The 15,875-nt window shown below is 36.6% G+C and overlaps 1 protein-coding gene across 1 annotated transcript in view; it reads right to left on the bottom strand.

The window, feature by feature from the left end:
• The window catches only part of WDR37 (WD repeat domain 37), a 61,647-nt gene that overhangs the window by 37,163 nt on the left and 8,609 nt on the right, over positions 1 to 15,875 (bottom strand). The window contains exons 2-3 of the mRNA XM_012731389.1: positions 6,915 to 7,083; positions 1,559 to 1,655 (exon numbers count right to left, since the gene is read on the bottom strand). Coding sequence (XP_012586843.1) covers positions 1,559 to 1,655; positions 6,915 to 7,043 — 226 coding nt within the window. The 5' untranslated portion in view covers positions 7,044 to 7,083. The remainder of the gene's footprint in view (positions 1 to 1,558; positions 1,656 to 6,914; positions 7,084 to 15,875) is intronic.

Raw genomic sequence — 15,875 nt, 5'->3', positions numbered from 1 at the left:
AAAATAACAATATATATGACAATGAAAAATCAATACATCAGTTGTCAAAATCCATATAGTCTTCAAAAAGAACTTAAAGCTATTGGCAGTACATGATACTCTGATACTTAGTTTTTACTTTCTAAAAATTTGGAACAAGCTCTCCCTCCATAAATTTTCAAGGCAGATTTAAGAAGAGTCCAACATCAAAAGACTAAATTTTTCAATAGCAAAATTTAAATGAAATAGGAAAACAGCCTCTTCATTAAGATTCAACCTCACCACTTAGTTTTTGAGCAAAAAATATTTTAATAATGCAATAATTATTAGTATTCAATTTTGGGAATTGAGTTGCAAAGCATGAAAAGACCTAATTTTGCTTACATTTGCATAAAATAAATTTTATAAACACAAACCCTATATAAACAATAAAAAATTGGAAAGAAACAAGAAACAAGAGCAAGATGAAAGGCAGGGTTGTCTTACTCCACAGTGAAGCAGTGGAGCATCATGTCTAGTGACAGAGCTAAAAACAGAAGTGATTATTTTCATTTACAAAAATAATCAAGAAAGAGCTAAAAGCAAAAAATGAAGAATGAAGCAAAAAATGCTATCCTCTGCACAGCAGGAAGGTAAGCAGGCAGGGAGAGTGGTAGTTATCTTTTCTTTTTACACTATTCGATTCTTTAAACACAGGAAGACATTTCTTCTAAAATAAAACTGAAAACTATAGCCAAGCTAATTAAAAATTCTTTTTGTTTACCTTTAATAAGTCAAACAGATAATATACACATTTTAGGAAATTCTTAAAATATGGCACATTTTCAAGAAAAACATGAATAAAAATTTTCTCAATCTCTAGTACACTCTGTGTAGAAAAAGTTGTGACATACATTTATCTTTCATATCATCATAATTTAGATCAACAGGTATGGTGAGCTAATTACTACCTCCCCCTTGTGACCAAGAATCCATGACATAATCTTTGGAACTTATGAACATGTGACCTTCGTGGCAAAGAAACTGTGCAGGTGTGACTTAAGGTGAAAAAACACGCAGTGGGAAGTCCATCCCGAATGGCTTAGATAGTCCATCCTTTCAGTATCTTTAGGAGGGGTCAGAGATATGCAACAAGCATTCTGCCACTGCTGACAGCTTTACAGAAGTAGGAAGAAGGTAGGAGCTTTCAGCCAATAAACACAGTAACAAGATGAGAACCACTGTCCTAACAGTGCAAGGGAGTGATACCTCTCACAATCCAAACAAGCAGAACATATCTCCCTTTATGCCTCCAGAAAGAACAGAGCTCTTCTACACCCTGACTGTAGTCTAGACGCCAGCCAGACTACATACACAACAGTCGTGCCAGAGTTCTGACTTCTGACTTCAGAGTGGTAATCAACTTGTGTTATTCTAAAGCACTAAATTCGCTACAGCAGAATAACAAATGCACAAAGAGAAATTTTTAAAATACAAAAGGAAAAAGAAAATAGACACATTGGTGAATGTTCACTCACAAACTTGTTTGTTAAATATCTATTTCTATGGATAAATGTATGCAAAGACAGGAAATACTCACATTCTAAGTTTTCAATATAAAGGTTTTCAAATTCTCTCTCTATTTGACCAAACAGTTCCAAAAGTGTACTGCGAACTGAGGAAGGCAGTTTAGAATCCTGCAGAAAAGAAAAACTTTATTTAAAATAATAAACATATGAACAGTAGAGTCAATGAATGTGAGAAAATGATACCAAGATACTTTCCAAAGGGAATTATCACTTCTTAAAACGAGTTGTATTACCTTTAGATACCTTATTTCTTACATATAAAATGGTAAAAGAACTTGGTTTCAAATTTCTATAGATGAAACTAAAATCAAATTGGACAAATGGTCAGGATAACATAAAATTCAAACATAAGTGTCTCTTAAAATACCCATTTTTTTTATTTAAAGGGAGAAAATAAGCTTATCTTATTCAAACACTTCCCAACTTGTAAAGAAGAAAAACAATCTCCATAAATGCAACTGTTACAAATAGTCTATGTGCCGTTATCTGGTACTATAGATTACTTTTTAATATGCTCTATACTAATAGACATGTCTTATTGAGTTCGCATGGTCAGTGTGCTTCCAGCAAAATAAACAATATTTCCTGTAAAACTATTTAACACCTACAAGAGTGTTGTGAAAAGAGTAAAATGAAAAATCTCATCCTTAAGAGCACAATATATATGAATTCAATGAAAACAGTAGGTTCTCAGCTACATGCTCCGTGGATCTGTGTATCTGTGCACCTGCTCTACACACCTGTACAAGCCTCAAGGGGACAACCGGCAAAGGCAAAAGTCTGGCTTTTCCTTTTTTTTAAAGATTTATTTATTTATGCATACAGAGCTAGGGTATAGGCCAGAGTTTCAGGGGCAGTGAGAGGATTCACCAGACACAGAGTAGGGAGCAGAACAGACAGATCGATGAAGTACACTGCTGAGGGAAACAGCGAGACAGAAGAGGTCTGCTGCGCCATGTGGATCGCCTCCAGGTCCGGAGATCATACTTGCACTGAAGCAGTTGTAGCCAGCTTGCAGCACTGCACTTTAACCTGTTGCACCACAAGAAAGGGCCCCAGCCTGGCTTTTTAAAGCATACTCAAAGTGAATGGTATCCTAGGCATTAACTATGTTCACAAGATTTACTTTCCTGGGCCTTCCTAGTGGCCTAGGGTTAAGTCTCAGTGCTATTACCGCTGTGGTTTAAGTTATCAACCAATGCAGCCTGAGTTCAATCCCCAGACAAGGAGCTGACCTACATATGACACATCATCTCCTTTCATATCCACTGTTCCCCTTAGCAGTGTATTTCAGTAAACCCACCTGTTCTACTCCCCACTCTGTCTCTGGTGAATCGTTTCACTCCTGCACCTCTGGCCTACACCCCAGTTCTTCTATGCACAAATAAATCATTAAACAAAACAGCTGAAATAGTCATGTATAAATATAAAAAAAATAGTTTAATAAAAACTTTCCTGGACAATGGCCACAATAAGAAACTAATCCCTCTACATTCCACATTTATCTTCTGAGAGCATGGTCTATATTTACTATTTTGTATGGGGCCCACCTCATCCCAGCAAGCAGAGCTTGTTCAACAAAATTAACAAATACGGGGCCCTCCCTGGTGGCGCAGCGGGTTAAAGCACAGCACTGAGAATCTGAAGCCACTTCCGTATGAGTTCGATTCCCGCCTGCCGCCTGCCCCGGAGGAGACCACATGGTGAGCCAGACCTCTCCTGACCCGCCCGCTGCTCCCCTCAGCAGTGTACCTCGTCGATCTGCCTGTTCTGCTCCCCACTCTGTCTCTGGTGAAGCCTCTCACCGTCCCTGAGCCTCTGGCCTGTACCCCAGTTCTGTATGAATAAATAAATAAATCTTTAAAAAAAAAAAAAATTAACAAATACTTACAAAATGCTTCAACCCTAACTGCTATGAGTGTAATTTTCTAAGTGACTTTTCAAATTTATATGCAACACAAACTTTTTGATGTTTAATGAGTTGCAAATAAAAAAATAAAGATATACAATGTTTACTAAATGTTTTCAAATTAATGTCTTAGGAAAACAAATTTTAGGCAAATGATTTCTAATGATATAGGCATGTTAATAATCTATTTTGAAATCATCAAAGAATGTTCAAGTGAGCTTTATAAGCTACTTAAAAATATACATGAAGCAACTTATTTAAAAGTAATCTGGTAGAATTAGCAATAGCCTCCCTCAGCATCCCTCTAAAATACCAATGAAAAAAGCCCAAAAACTTAAAATTACAATAAAAATTAAAATAAACCATCACCATTATGATTTAACACTGTCTCTCCCACTGTGGTCGCTGCGTAGTCTCTTGCTCTGAGAGCCACACTCCTCCCTCAGCCCTGAAATATCACTAGCTTAAGAATCATGTCTCTCCTCTAAGTCTCAAGTCCTACTGAGACACCTTATTACTCACCAATTAAAATAGTGCATGTATTTTGTGGAGACGAAACTGAGATGTCAGTATTAACTTCATTTTATAAAACAATCACGCAATGGGAACATGTGGTGAGATCTCTTCCACTAGAGGGCAAGAGAGCCCAGTCAGAGAGCTCCTTATGAAGATTGTGTTATCGTTTCCAACTTTTTCCTTTCTAATGCCATTCAATTTCACAGAGCCTGAATTGAGAGATGCTGAACTTTTTGTATCACCTGAGACACAGGGCACTACTGTAATCCAGTCACACTTTCAAATGAGACAGACTTTTCTCACATTAGCACATATATAGAACAGGCAGATGGCAATGCCCATATGCAGAGAGCTTGGTGCTATACCAATTTAGCACTTCTCTGTAAAAACAGACCACTCCTGCCCACGCTCATTACTGCTTCCTAGAATATTTCAAATTCACAAAACTAAGGCACATAAAATTACCATTAGCTCATTTGCACCAACCTGATCTAGAAGGTAATACTCAATTAAAGTCAATTGAACAATAGTTCAATTCAAGTGCACTGGCAGACCCTCACACTTATACTTACCATGCCAACTGTTCAAACCAAACACCAACACAATCTTCCAGAAAATGCTGGACACCTAGATGAGGGTGTGGAGATAGAGACTAAGCTGCGCAGGCTGGAGGATTCTGATGTACATTCATAAAGGGTCACCTGAGACTCAATTACCTACTTTTCTACATCACAATGGAGGACAAGATACCAAGAGAAGAACACATTTATTTCATATGGGAGTTAACTCTAAAAGATGCTAGTGCAGGTTACAGAATCATCAGAGCTAAAAGTTTAAGTAAATCTAACAATTAGAAGAATTTATCTTAGACTGCTACCCTGTAATATCCAAAATAGTAGTTTACAACCTCAGCTACTATTTAAAAGTAAATTATGCAAATTTTTACAAATTTTTCAGTCATACTAAACACATGTGATTTGTAGTCCTCATATTAAATATCACCAGTCGAGAACATTCCACCATTATACAAGTTGCACTGCAAACATTCACTTTCCTAAGAGTTATGGACTGAGTTGTGTCTCTTTCCCTTCCAAACTCTTAAGTTCTAACCCTTTTGAACTTCAGAATGTGACTGTATCTGGTGATAGAATTTTTAAAGGTGAGTAAGTCAAAATGAGGCAATTAGGCCCCTAATCCCATATGACCAGAGTCCTTATATTAAGAAAGCAGGACACAAATACGCACAAAGGGAAGACCAAGTGACGACACAGGGAGAACACAGCCATCCAGTGCCACTGAGAAAGAACTCAAAAGAAACCCATCTCTCCAACTCCCAGTTCTCAGACTTCCAACCTCCAGGATGCCAAGGAATAAATGTTGTATAAACTCTCATTCTGAGGTGCTTTTCTACAGCCACCTACCTAAATTCACTAACACACAAAAAATAGCAACATCATTTGATACTCTTGATAAAGTTTACAGTTTTATTTCCAATATTAAATGGAATATAATTTCTCACAGAACCAGATGTTCTTTCATGTATGCATCTATTCAATACAGAACAGGATTCTAACTGAATAGCCATGATGTGCAAGCAACTGTGCCATGCTCTGAGTGCACTGCTGCCCTTCTAGAAACTACATCCCAGAGGACCAAATAGATTAAAGTCCTAGGTGTGGTTTTTAACAGGATTCATCATTTAAATGAACTAATTTCTCATCGTTAAGCCTGATTTTCTTGTAACATTATGATCAATGAATTAGTTCTAGCTGTGAAAGAATGATATATCTATATTTATAAATACACATAATCTTGTGTAAACATTATCATCAGTTTCATAAAAACATACTTTCATAAAAACATAGTCTTCATGGTATTCTTTAAACATCCTACCACATTTTCATCATCATAAAGGAACTACTAAAAGTGTAAATGAAAATGTCCATAAATGTTCAGCTAGGGCCCTCCCGTGTGGGGCAATGCGTTAAAGCACAGCACATGAAGCCAGCTGCAGCCCTTTCAGCACAAATTCGATCTCCGGTCATGGAAGTGACCCACATGGCACAGATACCTCTCCTGTCTTGCCTACTGCTCCCTTCAGTAGTGTACTTCATCATGTGCTGTTCTATACCACACTCTTGTCTCTGGTGAATTCTCTCACCATCTCTGCACCTCTGGCCTGTACCCAGTTCAGTACACATAAAAAAAAAAATAAATCTTTTCAAAAATAAATAAAATAAAGCTCAGAACTGTAAAGCTACCTGCAGCCACTGAGACAGGAATTCGATTCCCAGCCAGAGAGGTGACCGACATGGCACAACAGACCTCTTCTGTCCTGCCTGCTGCTACTCTCAGTAGTGTATTCTAATAGATCTACCTGTTCTGCTCCCCACTGTGTCTGGTGAGTTCTCTCACTGCCCCACCCCCATACCTCTGGCCTAGACCCCAGTTCTGCATAAATAAATCTTTTTTAAAATATTAGTTCATTTAATTAAAGGAAATATCAAATTATCAGCTGCAATGTAATAAACAGCTGTCAACACACTGCAGCACACAGGACAAAGGAAAGTTACTAAAAGAATGTACTCTATAAAAACTTCAGAGAACATAAAGAGATTGTTAAAATTATACCTGATTTTGTTCTTTTCTTGGGACTATCAGAAACAGGGAACCTAAAATTGTACTGTCAATTAAACTGTACAAAGAATAAAAACTGATCCAAACTGTTAATCCATGTTTTATTACTAGATATTTTAAAAACATTATTCTGTTTCTGTTAGGCTGTGGTATTTGGCTGCAATTTTAGTCAGTTTATTGAGGTGAGGAGGGTGCTTTGCTTCTCTCATAACCACATTTTTTCTTTTGGAATTCTGAGTATATTTAGCTTTTTTTTTTTTTTTTTTAGTTGGAACACCAACAGCAGTCTTCACAGTAAGACTTACTTGTCCTTCTAACATTTCTCTCGGCCTCTCCTGCTCTGAGCTGTTTGTTCTTCGTATAGAAAGGCTATGAGATTTGCGTTTCTGTTTTGCTTGGCGAGCAGTTGAACAACTCCCGCTTTCTGTGGGCATTACTTCTAGAAGGTGATGTCCTGGTCACTCCTGCAATAAGCTAAACAAAAGCAGGGAAAACAACTACTTTATTTCTGACATGGCAAAAAATCAAGAAAAACAGTGAAAAAGGCAATTATTACTTAATTCCAAACATCCTTACTCTGGTTAACATTTACTATGCAATTTAGAATGAGAAAAATTAAGATGTTTTAAGATAGATAACACCCACATTTTTGTTAAAGGGATAATTTTTTTAATAAAATTATATTAATACATTTTAAAGATCAAATAGGAACATCTTAAAATCAAGAACACCACTCCCTTAACCCAAATTTCCCTAGGTTCAGCCTAGGTTACCCCAGAAGGAACCAATATTAATTCCATGTTCTACAGATTCTAGAGTAATGCTGTCCAAGAGAAATACAATGCAAGCTATACTTATTAAATTTTCTAGTAGCCACATTCAAATCAAAATAGTTGAAACTACTTCTAATGATATAACTTACTAAATATATCTAAAATAACATCTTAGTCAATACAAAAAATACTAATAGGATATTCTAGTTTGCATGCTTTTACCTCAAAACACCATGTATTTTTTATTCACAGAACATCTAATTTGGAACTAATCAATTCTAAGTGCAAACAAGTGCCCAGTGGTTACCTTTAGAAAGCATAAATCTGTAATTTACTCAACTCTATATAAAGCATAAAACACTTTGATTTAAGCATTTTGGACATTATCACTCATTGCCTACTATAGCAATTCCTCCTCCCAATATAATTATATCACTGTTAGTCAATATAATTTCAAGGAATATATTACATGACATTTCCTTCTTCAACTGCAGATTTATTTTTTGGATAATAGTCATTTATATTTTGCTAATATCGATCCCTCCTCCCAATATATTACTACATTAATTCCTGTAATTTTAAGTAATATATTCACACATCTCCCTTCCTCAACTACTACAATATTTTTTCTTTCCATCCCTACCTGACTTTTTTAAGAAAGACTTTAATGTCTCACTTTTCCCCCAGTCATTCATCTCCCAACTACTGCTATTCATACTTTGCTAGGTGTGTTATTATTTATATTCGACCCTGGTTCTATAAGTAATATGTCTTTTCAGTATAAAGATTAAAAATATTTATACAGTACCATTATGAGAATATTACAATCAGAATTCATTACCAAATAAATATTTCTTACACACCTTTGTCCCTTGAAAACTGGATTTATCTTCATTACCTGACACTATATACCTTTATTGCATCCTTTTATTCAAATCCTCAGAAGCAACACATAAACTTCAGACAGAATATGAAAATTACAATTCTAATGGTACTACCAAGAAGGAAAATAAACACATGCTCTATCTGCCCTCTTGCCCTTGAAATAAATGTAATTGCTATTTTAATGGTTTCTTTGTTAGCGGCTCAAGCAAATCAGGAGGACAGTTAACCACAAGACAACAAAGTCCCTTCCCTTAGGTTCTTCTCTAAAAACATGAGAGAAAAATGCACAAGTATAGGGCCTCTCTGATGGTCAAGAGGTTAAATTTCATAGCTACCCCTCAATGGCCCACCTCAAGGGCGTGAGTTCAAGGGAGAGAACATAAGAACCTGAAGGTGAGATGTGCCTGCACATGGACATCCAGAGGTGATGCTGGAAACACAACCCCACTGTGATCAAGAGGCAAAATTATGTGCATCTGTGACACCCACAACCATCAGTACTGATGGCACATAGAGAACAAAGGAGAGGCACAGGTGAGGTGACAGCAGCGCACCCACAGTCTTTCAGCATTTACTGTAAAGCCTAGCTTTCACTCTAAATAGGTGAAACATAGCAACAAAGGATATTATCACTACAAGCAACATAACCTGGCCAGATTTTCAATAGACAACTCCCACACCAATGCAGAGATCAACTGAGGGTTCTAAACTACCAAGAGGCTGCTGAAGCAATCTGGACAAACCAAAGAAGGACCTATACAAAATGAAAAAGTGAAAATAAGAAAGAATGGGGAAAGACATTCTAAAAAATATTTAGTATGAGCAAGAATGTTCACCACTCCCTATAAAACCAAGGATCTGAGAAGAATCAAAATACAACAGGGTAAAAGCACAGAATAAGTATCATAGAATGTAGAAGCATATTTTAAAATAGTCACTATGAACAAGGACATTTATACTATATTGCTAAGTGGAAAAATGAAAAACAAATTATAAAACATTACACATTGTGAGGTATTTTGTTTTCTCTTACACCTATCAGATAAGGATATATATACTTACGAACACTGAAGAGTATGGAAATATGGATACCAAATATGGATGACAGAAGTAAATTACAAATGATTATCCTCTATTTTTGTAACTTTTTACACAGAATTTGCAATTTTTTAGCAGGAAGCTACCACCATATATATTCATGCAGTTTAGACTAACATAGATAGGAACATCTTCCAAACTAAAATGATGTCTCTTTATTTCTGGTGTTAGTAGTATCTTTCAGAAACATCACACCAGTACCTGATGTTCAAGTAGTTAGGACGAATCAGGGAAAGCCATAACCCCACAACTGTCTGACAAGTACATGGGCTATATAAATGCCAAAAGGAATCATATTTCAGTGAAAATCTACATGTCAGATGCTAAGTGCTTCAACTCACTAATCTCCAGTAACACTTCTGAGATGACAGATACCATTATTCCCACTAGAAGATGGTCACTCAGAACAAACACAACCAAAGTCAAAATGCCCTTTCTCCTTTTCAGATGTGACTATGAATGATTCTCTTTGAAGTCCTTTATGTCGACCTACCTGCCACAAGAGGCACTGATCTTGACTAAAAAGCAGTTTTCTTCCCCATGTACTATGAAGCAAAATGGAATGCACACCCCAACCTCAAATTTATCTTGCTTTAAGAGAGAAACAGACCTCAATTCCAAAATGAGGGAGATGGTGCCACTAAATGAATATGTCAACCTGGTGGGAAAATAAGTTCATCTTTACAAAAATGACATGTACAAATCTGCTACCCAAAACAAGACCTTATTTCCTTTGTTCAACCCAATTCCTTTCTATTCGGACATTAACAAATACTAACAAAAACACTGAAATTACACTCCTTTCCTTCTAAATGGCTCTAACTTAATTAATAAAGGTAACACCTGCATACTTTGGTACCAAATAAATTTAGCATATGTTTCAAGATAATCCAGCTTTCCCTTTTCTTTTAACCAAAGTCATATTATCTTAAAGAAAAGCAGATTACCCAAATCTACAGGAGAAGAAATATAATATACTCATCAGTAAAAACTGAATTAGAATATCTCCCATAAAGTTTATGCATTCTAATGATAATCCCAAATACTGAAATCTGAAAATATTTTCACAAGAACATATACTGTCAATTACTTTAAAAATTCATTTAAAAAATTTCACTTCATTTTAACATTATAATGCAATAAAAACCAATTAATTAAATTTCAAAATACAAAGAAAAATCCAGTTTTTCTAAATATGACTATGTGAATGACTACATACAAATTAACACTGCTCCCTTTTTATTAAAGACTATTTACAACTCTCACATAAAGCTTATAATGCTGATTAAGCATTTTTTGCCATCTCTTCGAAAATGAAGACCATTCTTAACAGTCTGTCAACATTCCAGAAAAGGTTAAACATTTCTCTGAAGTGATGCACAGTTATCATGATGGGGCCCCGAAGTGCCCTGTTCAGGGGAACTCAATTACAGCAATATAGAACTCAGTCTCCTTGGAAAGAAAAAAGAAGCCCCTAGTTGTCAAATGATGGGGAAACAGAAAGGAACAGGCTACTTTCATACTATCTATAGTTAAATACAGTTACATACATGATTAAGGATGTTACACTGGTCTTTCATGAAATGACGTCTGTGTATACTCACTTTTCCAGCAATATTATTCAGGACAATGGGTCTCCTGTTGAAATCTAAAATTTCTTGGGCAAAACTTCAAATGAGGCCAGAAATTGTTCTGTATTTCAAACCCAGAAAGATGAGCTAATTCTTGAAAAAAAATTGCTAATTTTGTATCAAATTCATCTGCTTTGATTCATCAAGCTGCATAGTTAAAAACAAGGACTTCAGGAAATTTTTAGATGGTATCTGTGTTTCTAAAGAAGGAACAATTCAGCAGGTTGATGAGTAAGATCTAAGCTGTCCAGTTATAGAACAGCAGGATACTGGATGTTCTCTCAGACCTATTTGTGATATCTTTAAGATGCAATAAAAGCTGTTAGTGATTTGGGGCTTTTAAAAAACTTTTTTGGAGACTCTCCCTGGTGGCGCAATGGGTTAAAGCATCGCATTATGAAGCTCTCCAAAGCCCACTGCTACATGAGTTCCATCCCCAGCCAGAAAGCTGACTCATATGGTAAGGAAGACCTCTTCGGATCTGCCCAATGCTCCCCTCAGCAGTGTACTTTATCAGTTTGTCTGTTCTGCTCCCCACTCTGTCTCTGGTGAATCCTCTCACCCACCACACCTCTAGCCTGTATCCCAGTTCTGTAACCATAAATAAATAAATCTTTTAAAAAAATTTTTTTGATTAAACTTCTTTTTAAACGTATTTACATTTTTACTTCCTTGTAATTGAAGTAATATAAAGATACCTCCATCCAGTATCTATAGTGTTCACAGAACCAGATGACCCAGCATCTAGCACCATATTCCACCGTGCTTCCTTCCTTCCTTGTTCTTACCCCTCTCTGTGACCTCTCTCAACCCACCATGCTTCACATCTATACTCAGTTTTTAAGAATTAGTTTTTACGCTTGTCTTTGACTTTTAAGCTTAATTACTCTATAGTCCACATTCTAGTGAAAGCAGATTATCTTCTCCTTCTGACTTATTTCACTTAGCATAAAACATTTTAAGTCAAATTGAACCAAAAATGTCAGAAACCTAAAAAACAGTTTGCCTATTTTTAAATTCTAAGATAGTTTTGAAAAACATCCACTTACTTCTAAAACCTTCAAGCTGCTTTTAACCAGAACAGTCCTATGTTAAAATACCAGGATTATCCTTTAACATTTTATTTTGAAATCATAGCAGATTCACAGGAAGTTGCAATTACAAAACAGAGAGGCCCCCATGTTTCCACCAATGATTACAATGACAAAACCAGTAAAATGACACTGGTACATTGTATGTGGCTGTCACTTTATTACATATATAAATTCCTGTAAATCACACTTATAATCAGTAGAATCACCTCAAAGATCATATATGTCATCCTATCAGTCACTCCAATGGCCCTCCCTGTACTTCTAACTCCAGACAACTACAAATACATTTACCATGTTTAGTTCTGTGATTTTAAAATATTATAAAGGACTTGTGTCTTCTGTCACTTTTCAATAGGATTATTTAGGTTTACTTTTGTGACCTGAGTTCTTCATATATTCTTTGCATGTGTTGTCAGATATGTGGATTGCAAATTGCTTTGCCCAGTCTGTAACTTCCTAACAGGATTTTTCACAATGCAAAACTTCTAAATTTTGATGAAATCCATTAACCTGTTTTTTTCTTCCATAGATCATATTTTTAGAGTCATGTCTTAAGTACTTTTCATCAATCCTATATCCCAAAAGTTTCTGCTGTTATCATCTTAAAAATCTAATTTTACTGTTGAATCAAGACTGGTTGGGGGGGGGTGTATGAGGGTGTATGGAGAGGGAGCATGATGGACTACAGTAACTATAGGTGCCTTGAAGTGGTGTGCTGATGTGCATATAAGTGATCCTATGCCTCTGATTAACAATGTTATAAAATTACATACAGTGTTACCTCAATTAAATATGCATATATATTAATCATAACCTATTAGTTTTTTGTTTTAAATGGGCAGTTTTATTCCTTTCTAATCTATATTGCCTCTTATCTTAAATGATTTCGCTAGAAATACCCAGCCTATACTGAATCAGATTGGTGATGGCTTGGTTCTGATCTCAAGGAAAAATACTGCTAGGCTTCCATTCGGAACCACCCAGAACTCCCTAGTGATCCCAGCCTCCTTGTCATTTGCCCTCTGATCTAGACTCCTCTGCCGGAGAAGGGGCAGTAAGGTTTGAGAGTAGCACAGACCAGCAAGCAGAAAGAACTGAAGCCTATAGGAGAGTAAAGCAGGGCTCACGACCCTCATCCAGCCTCACTCAACCTCACTCCTCCAGACCCAGTTCTCCTACCCTCCTCCAGAGCAGGTCTCTACAAGCGCCAGGCTCATTTTCTCCTTCCCAAGCAGATGTGGAGCAGCCCTCGCCCAACAATCCTTCCTACCTGCCACCCTCTATCTAAACACCTTCTATGCCACCAAAAAAAGTAGAAATATTCCATCTTTCACTTTTAAAGAAGATGCAAGCCACAAGTTATTTGTAGATTTTGTTTATCACGTTAAAGTTCCTTCTACTGTTCTTAGTATTGTTCACGAAGGAGCAATGTTATATTTTTATATATACATTACTTAATAAGAACATTTGAATTTTCTTCTGTAGCCTGCTACAAGGGTGGTTTCCAAATAACAACCTAATGTTCTCCAAAAAATAAATCCCACTTGGCCTTAGTGGATAAACCATTCTCTCTCCGTTCTCTCATTTTGTTTTCTTTTTTCTGTTCTTAAGAGATTACTGAACATTTTTTAGAATTTCATTTTGATTTGCAGTTTGAATTTATCTCTTTTATATAACTTCTTTTAGTAGCTGCTGTATACATTACACTGCATTTTTACAGCTTATCACAGTCTATTGTCACATTTTACTAGCTACTGGTAAAATGTAGAAACCACTCTTCCTTTGTGTCTTTCCCCTCCCTACTTACTACATAATCAAGTAAAATAATTCCAGAGAACCACATCAGAGTTATGTTTCAACCTTCAAATGTAATTTAAAAAGAATGTCTACGAAATTTACCAATATTTTTGCACTCCTATTGTTTGTTCTTCCTTCCTGATGTTCTCAGTTTCCTTTAGTCATTTCCCTTCTGTTTAAACTTCCTCTTTATTATTTTAGGGCAGACTTGCTGGTGACAATTATGTGAAGGATGTTTCCACTTGATTTAAAATTATGCATTATTTCTTTTCCTTCAGCACTTAAAAAAATGTACATTTCGGTTCTGTGCTACATAGCTTCTTATGAGAACTCAATCGCCATTCAAATTGTTTCTCCATTGTAGGCAAAGTGCCATTTCTCTCTGCTTTTTGTCTTAAACTTCTGAAGTTTGATTATACGGTGTCTTAACATGGATCTCTTTGAATTTATCATGTCTGAGTTTCACTATGCTTCCTAAAATTATAAACTATACTTGCCAAATTTAGGAAATATTTAGCCAATATTTCTGAAGTAAACATACTCAGTGCCACTGTTAATTTCTTCTTTGTAGGATTCTTTTGTTAAACTTTTTTTTTTTTTCCCAGTCTATTTTCTCTCTGTTGTTCGGCTGGGTAATTTCTATTGTTCTAGCTTCATGTTCACTGAGTCTTTCCTCTATTCCTTTCGTGCTGCTGAGATTTCCAATAGGCTTTTTATTTCATTTGCTATATTTTTCTATTTCACACTTTCCTTTTGAAACATTTGTATTACAACTTATATATTGAAACATATACTGTGACTTCAATAAAATTTAAAGAAAATTGGCCCTCCCTGGTGGCGCAGCAGGTTAAAGCACTGCACTAAGAAGCTGAAACCACTTCCGCATGAGTTCGATTCCCGCCAGCCAGGAGGTGACCACATGGCGTGGCAGACCTCTCCTCACCCGCCCGCTGCTCCCCTCGTCGATCTGCCTGTTCTGCTCCCCACTCTGTCTCTGGTGAAGTCTTTCACCACCCCTGAGTCTCTGGCCTGTACCCCAGTTCTGTATGCACAAATAAATCTTTAAAAAAAAAATTAAATTTCTGTTTCTTCTTTATATTGTTTTTCTGCCTGCAATTTTTCTACTTTTCACTTGTTTCAAGCATAACTATTCATTGAAACACTTTTATGGTAACTGCTTTCAAGTCCTTGTCAAAAAATTCTAACATCTGTGTCATCACTGTAGTGCTGTCAATTCCCTTTTCTCATTGTTAAGATTTTCTTGGTTTTCATGTGATTGTGACTTTCACATGAAGAAGCCTCAATATTTTATGTATTTTCATTCTTAGGAACTAATTTATCTTGTTACAGCAGGCAAACAGGGTACTACCTTATTCTTGTTAGTAGGGACAGAAGGTGGAGATGGAGACTAGGGTTCCCACTCAGCGTCTGATCACCCTGGGCAGAGATATTTCTTGTTACTGCAGGTGGAATAATCCAGTCCCTATTTTGGCTTCCACTCATTTCACCCTGGCTGAAATAGGGATGAGCCTCTACACTGATTCCTACATGGCCTCATAACCACTGGTGGTGGAGAAATGCCTGAATATTTACTAATGTTCCTCAAACACCACCCCAGCAGGAAACAGGATGGATATGTTACCACTCAAAGGTGAAAATCCTAGCTCTTTGGCCAGCCTTCTCTGATACTGTAACAGGCACAGGTTTCATGGACTCCGCCCCTACTCCAGATGCTGGAACTCCAAATCCCATCAGTACCAAGAGGAAGCACGCCAGGACGTGAGGGCGGAGCTGAGCAGCCAGGTTGGGATAAAACCGGACATGTGGGCTCTGGGGGGGACCTGGTAGTTCACGGCTGATCGTTTTGGTGCTCAATCGGTTTTCAGCGTGCCGGTGGAGTCCAAGTCAGCAGAACTGGTAGGACATCCTAGTTAACCTGTGTTTCTCTCCCTCTTTCCCTGGGTTATTCCTTTACCTTTCTCCTTATA

The sequence above is a fragment of the Condylura cristata genome, unplaced genomic scaffold, assembly GCF_000260355.1.
Source record: "Condylura cristata isolate star-nosed mole 26May11 unplaced genomic scaffold, ConCri1.0 scaffold00030, whole genome shotgun sequence".
NCBI classification, from domain to species: Eukaryota; Metazoa; Chordata; class Mammalia; order Eulipotyphla; family Talpidae; genus Condylura; species Condylura cristata.
The sequence above is the reverse complement of the archived record's forward strand: the minus strand, read 5'-3'. Positions and strand labels throughout refer to the sequence as shown.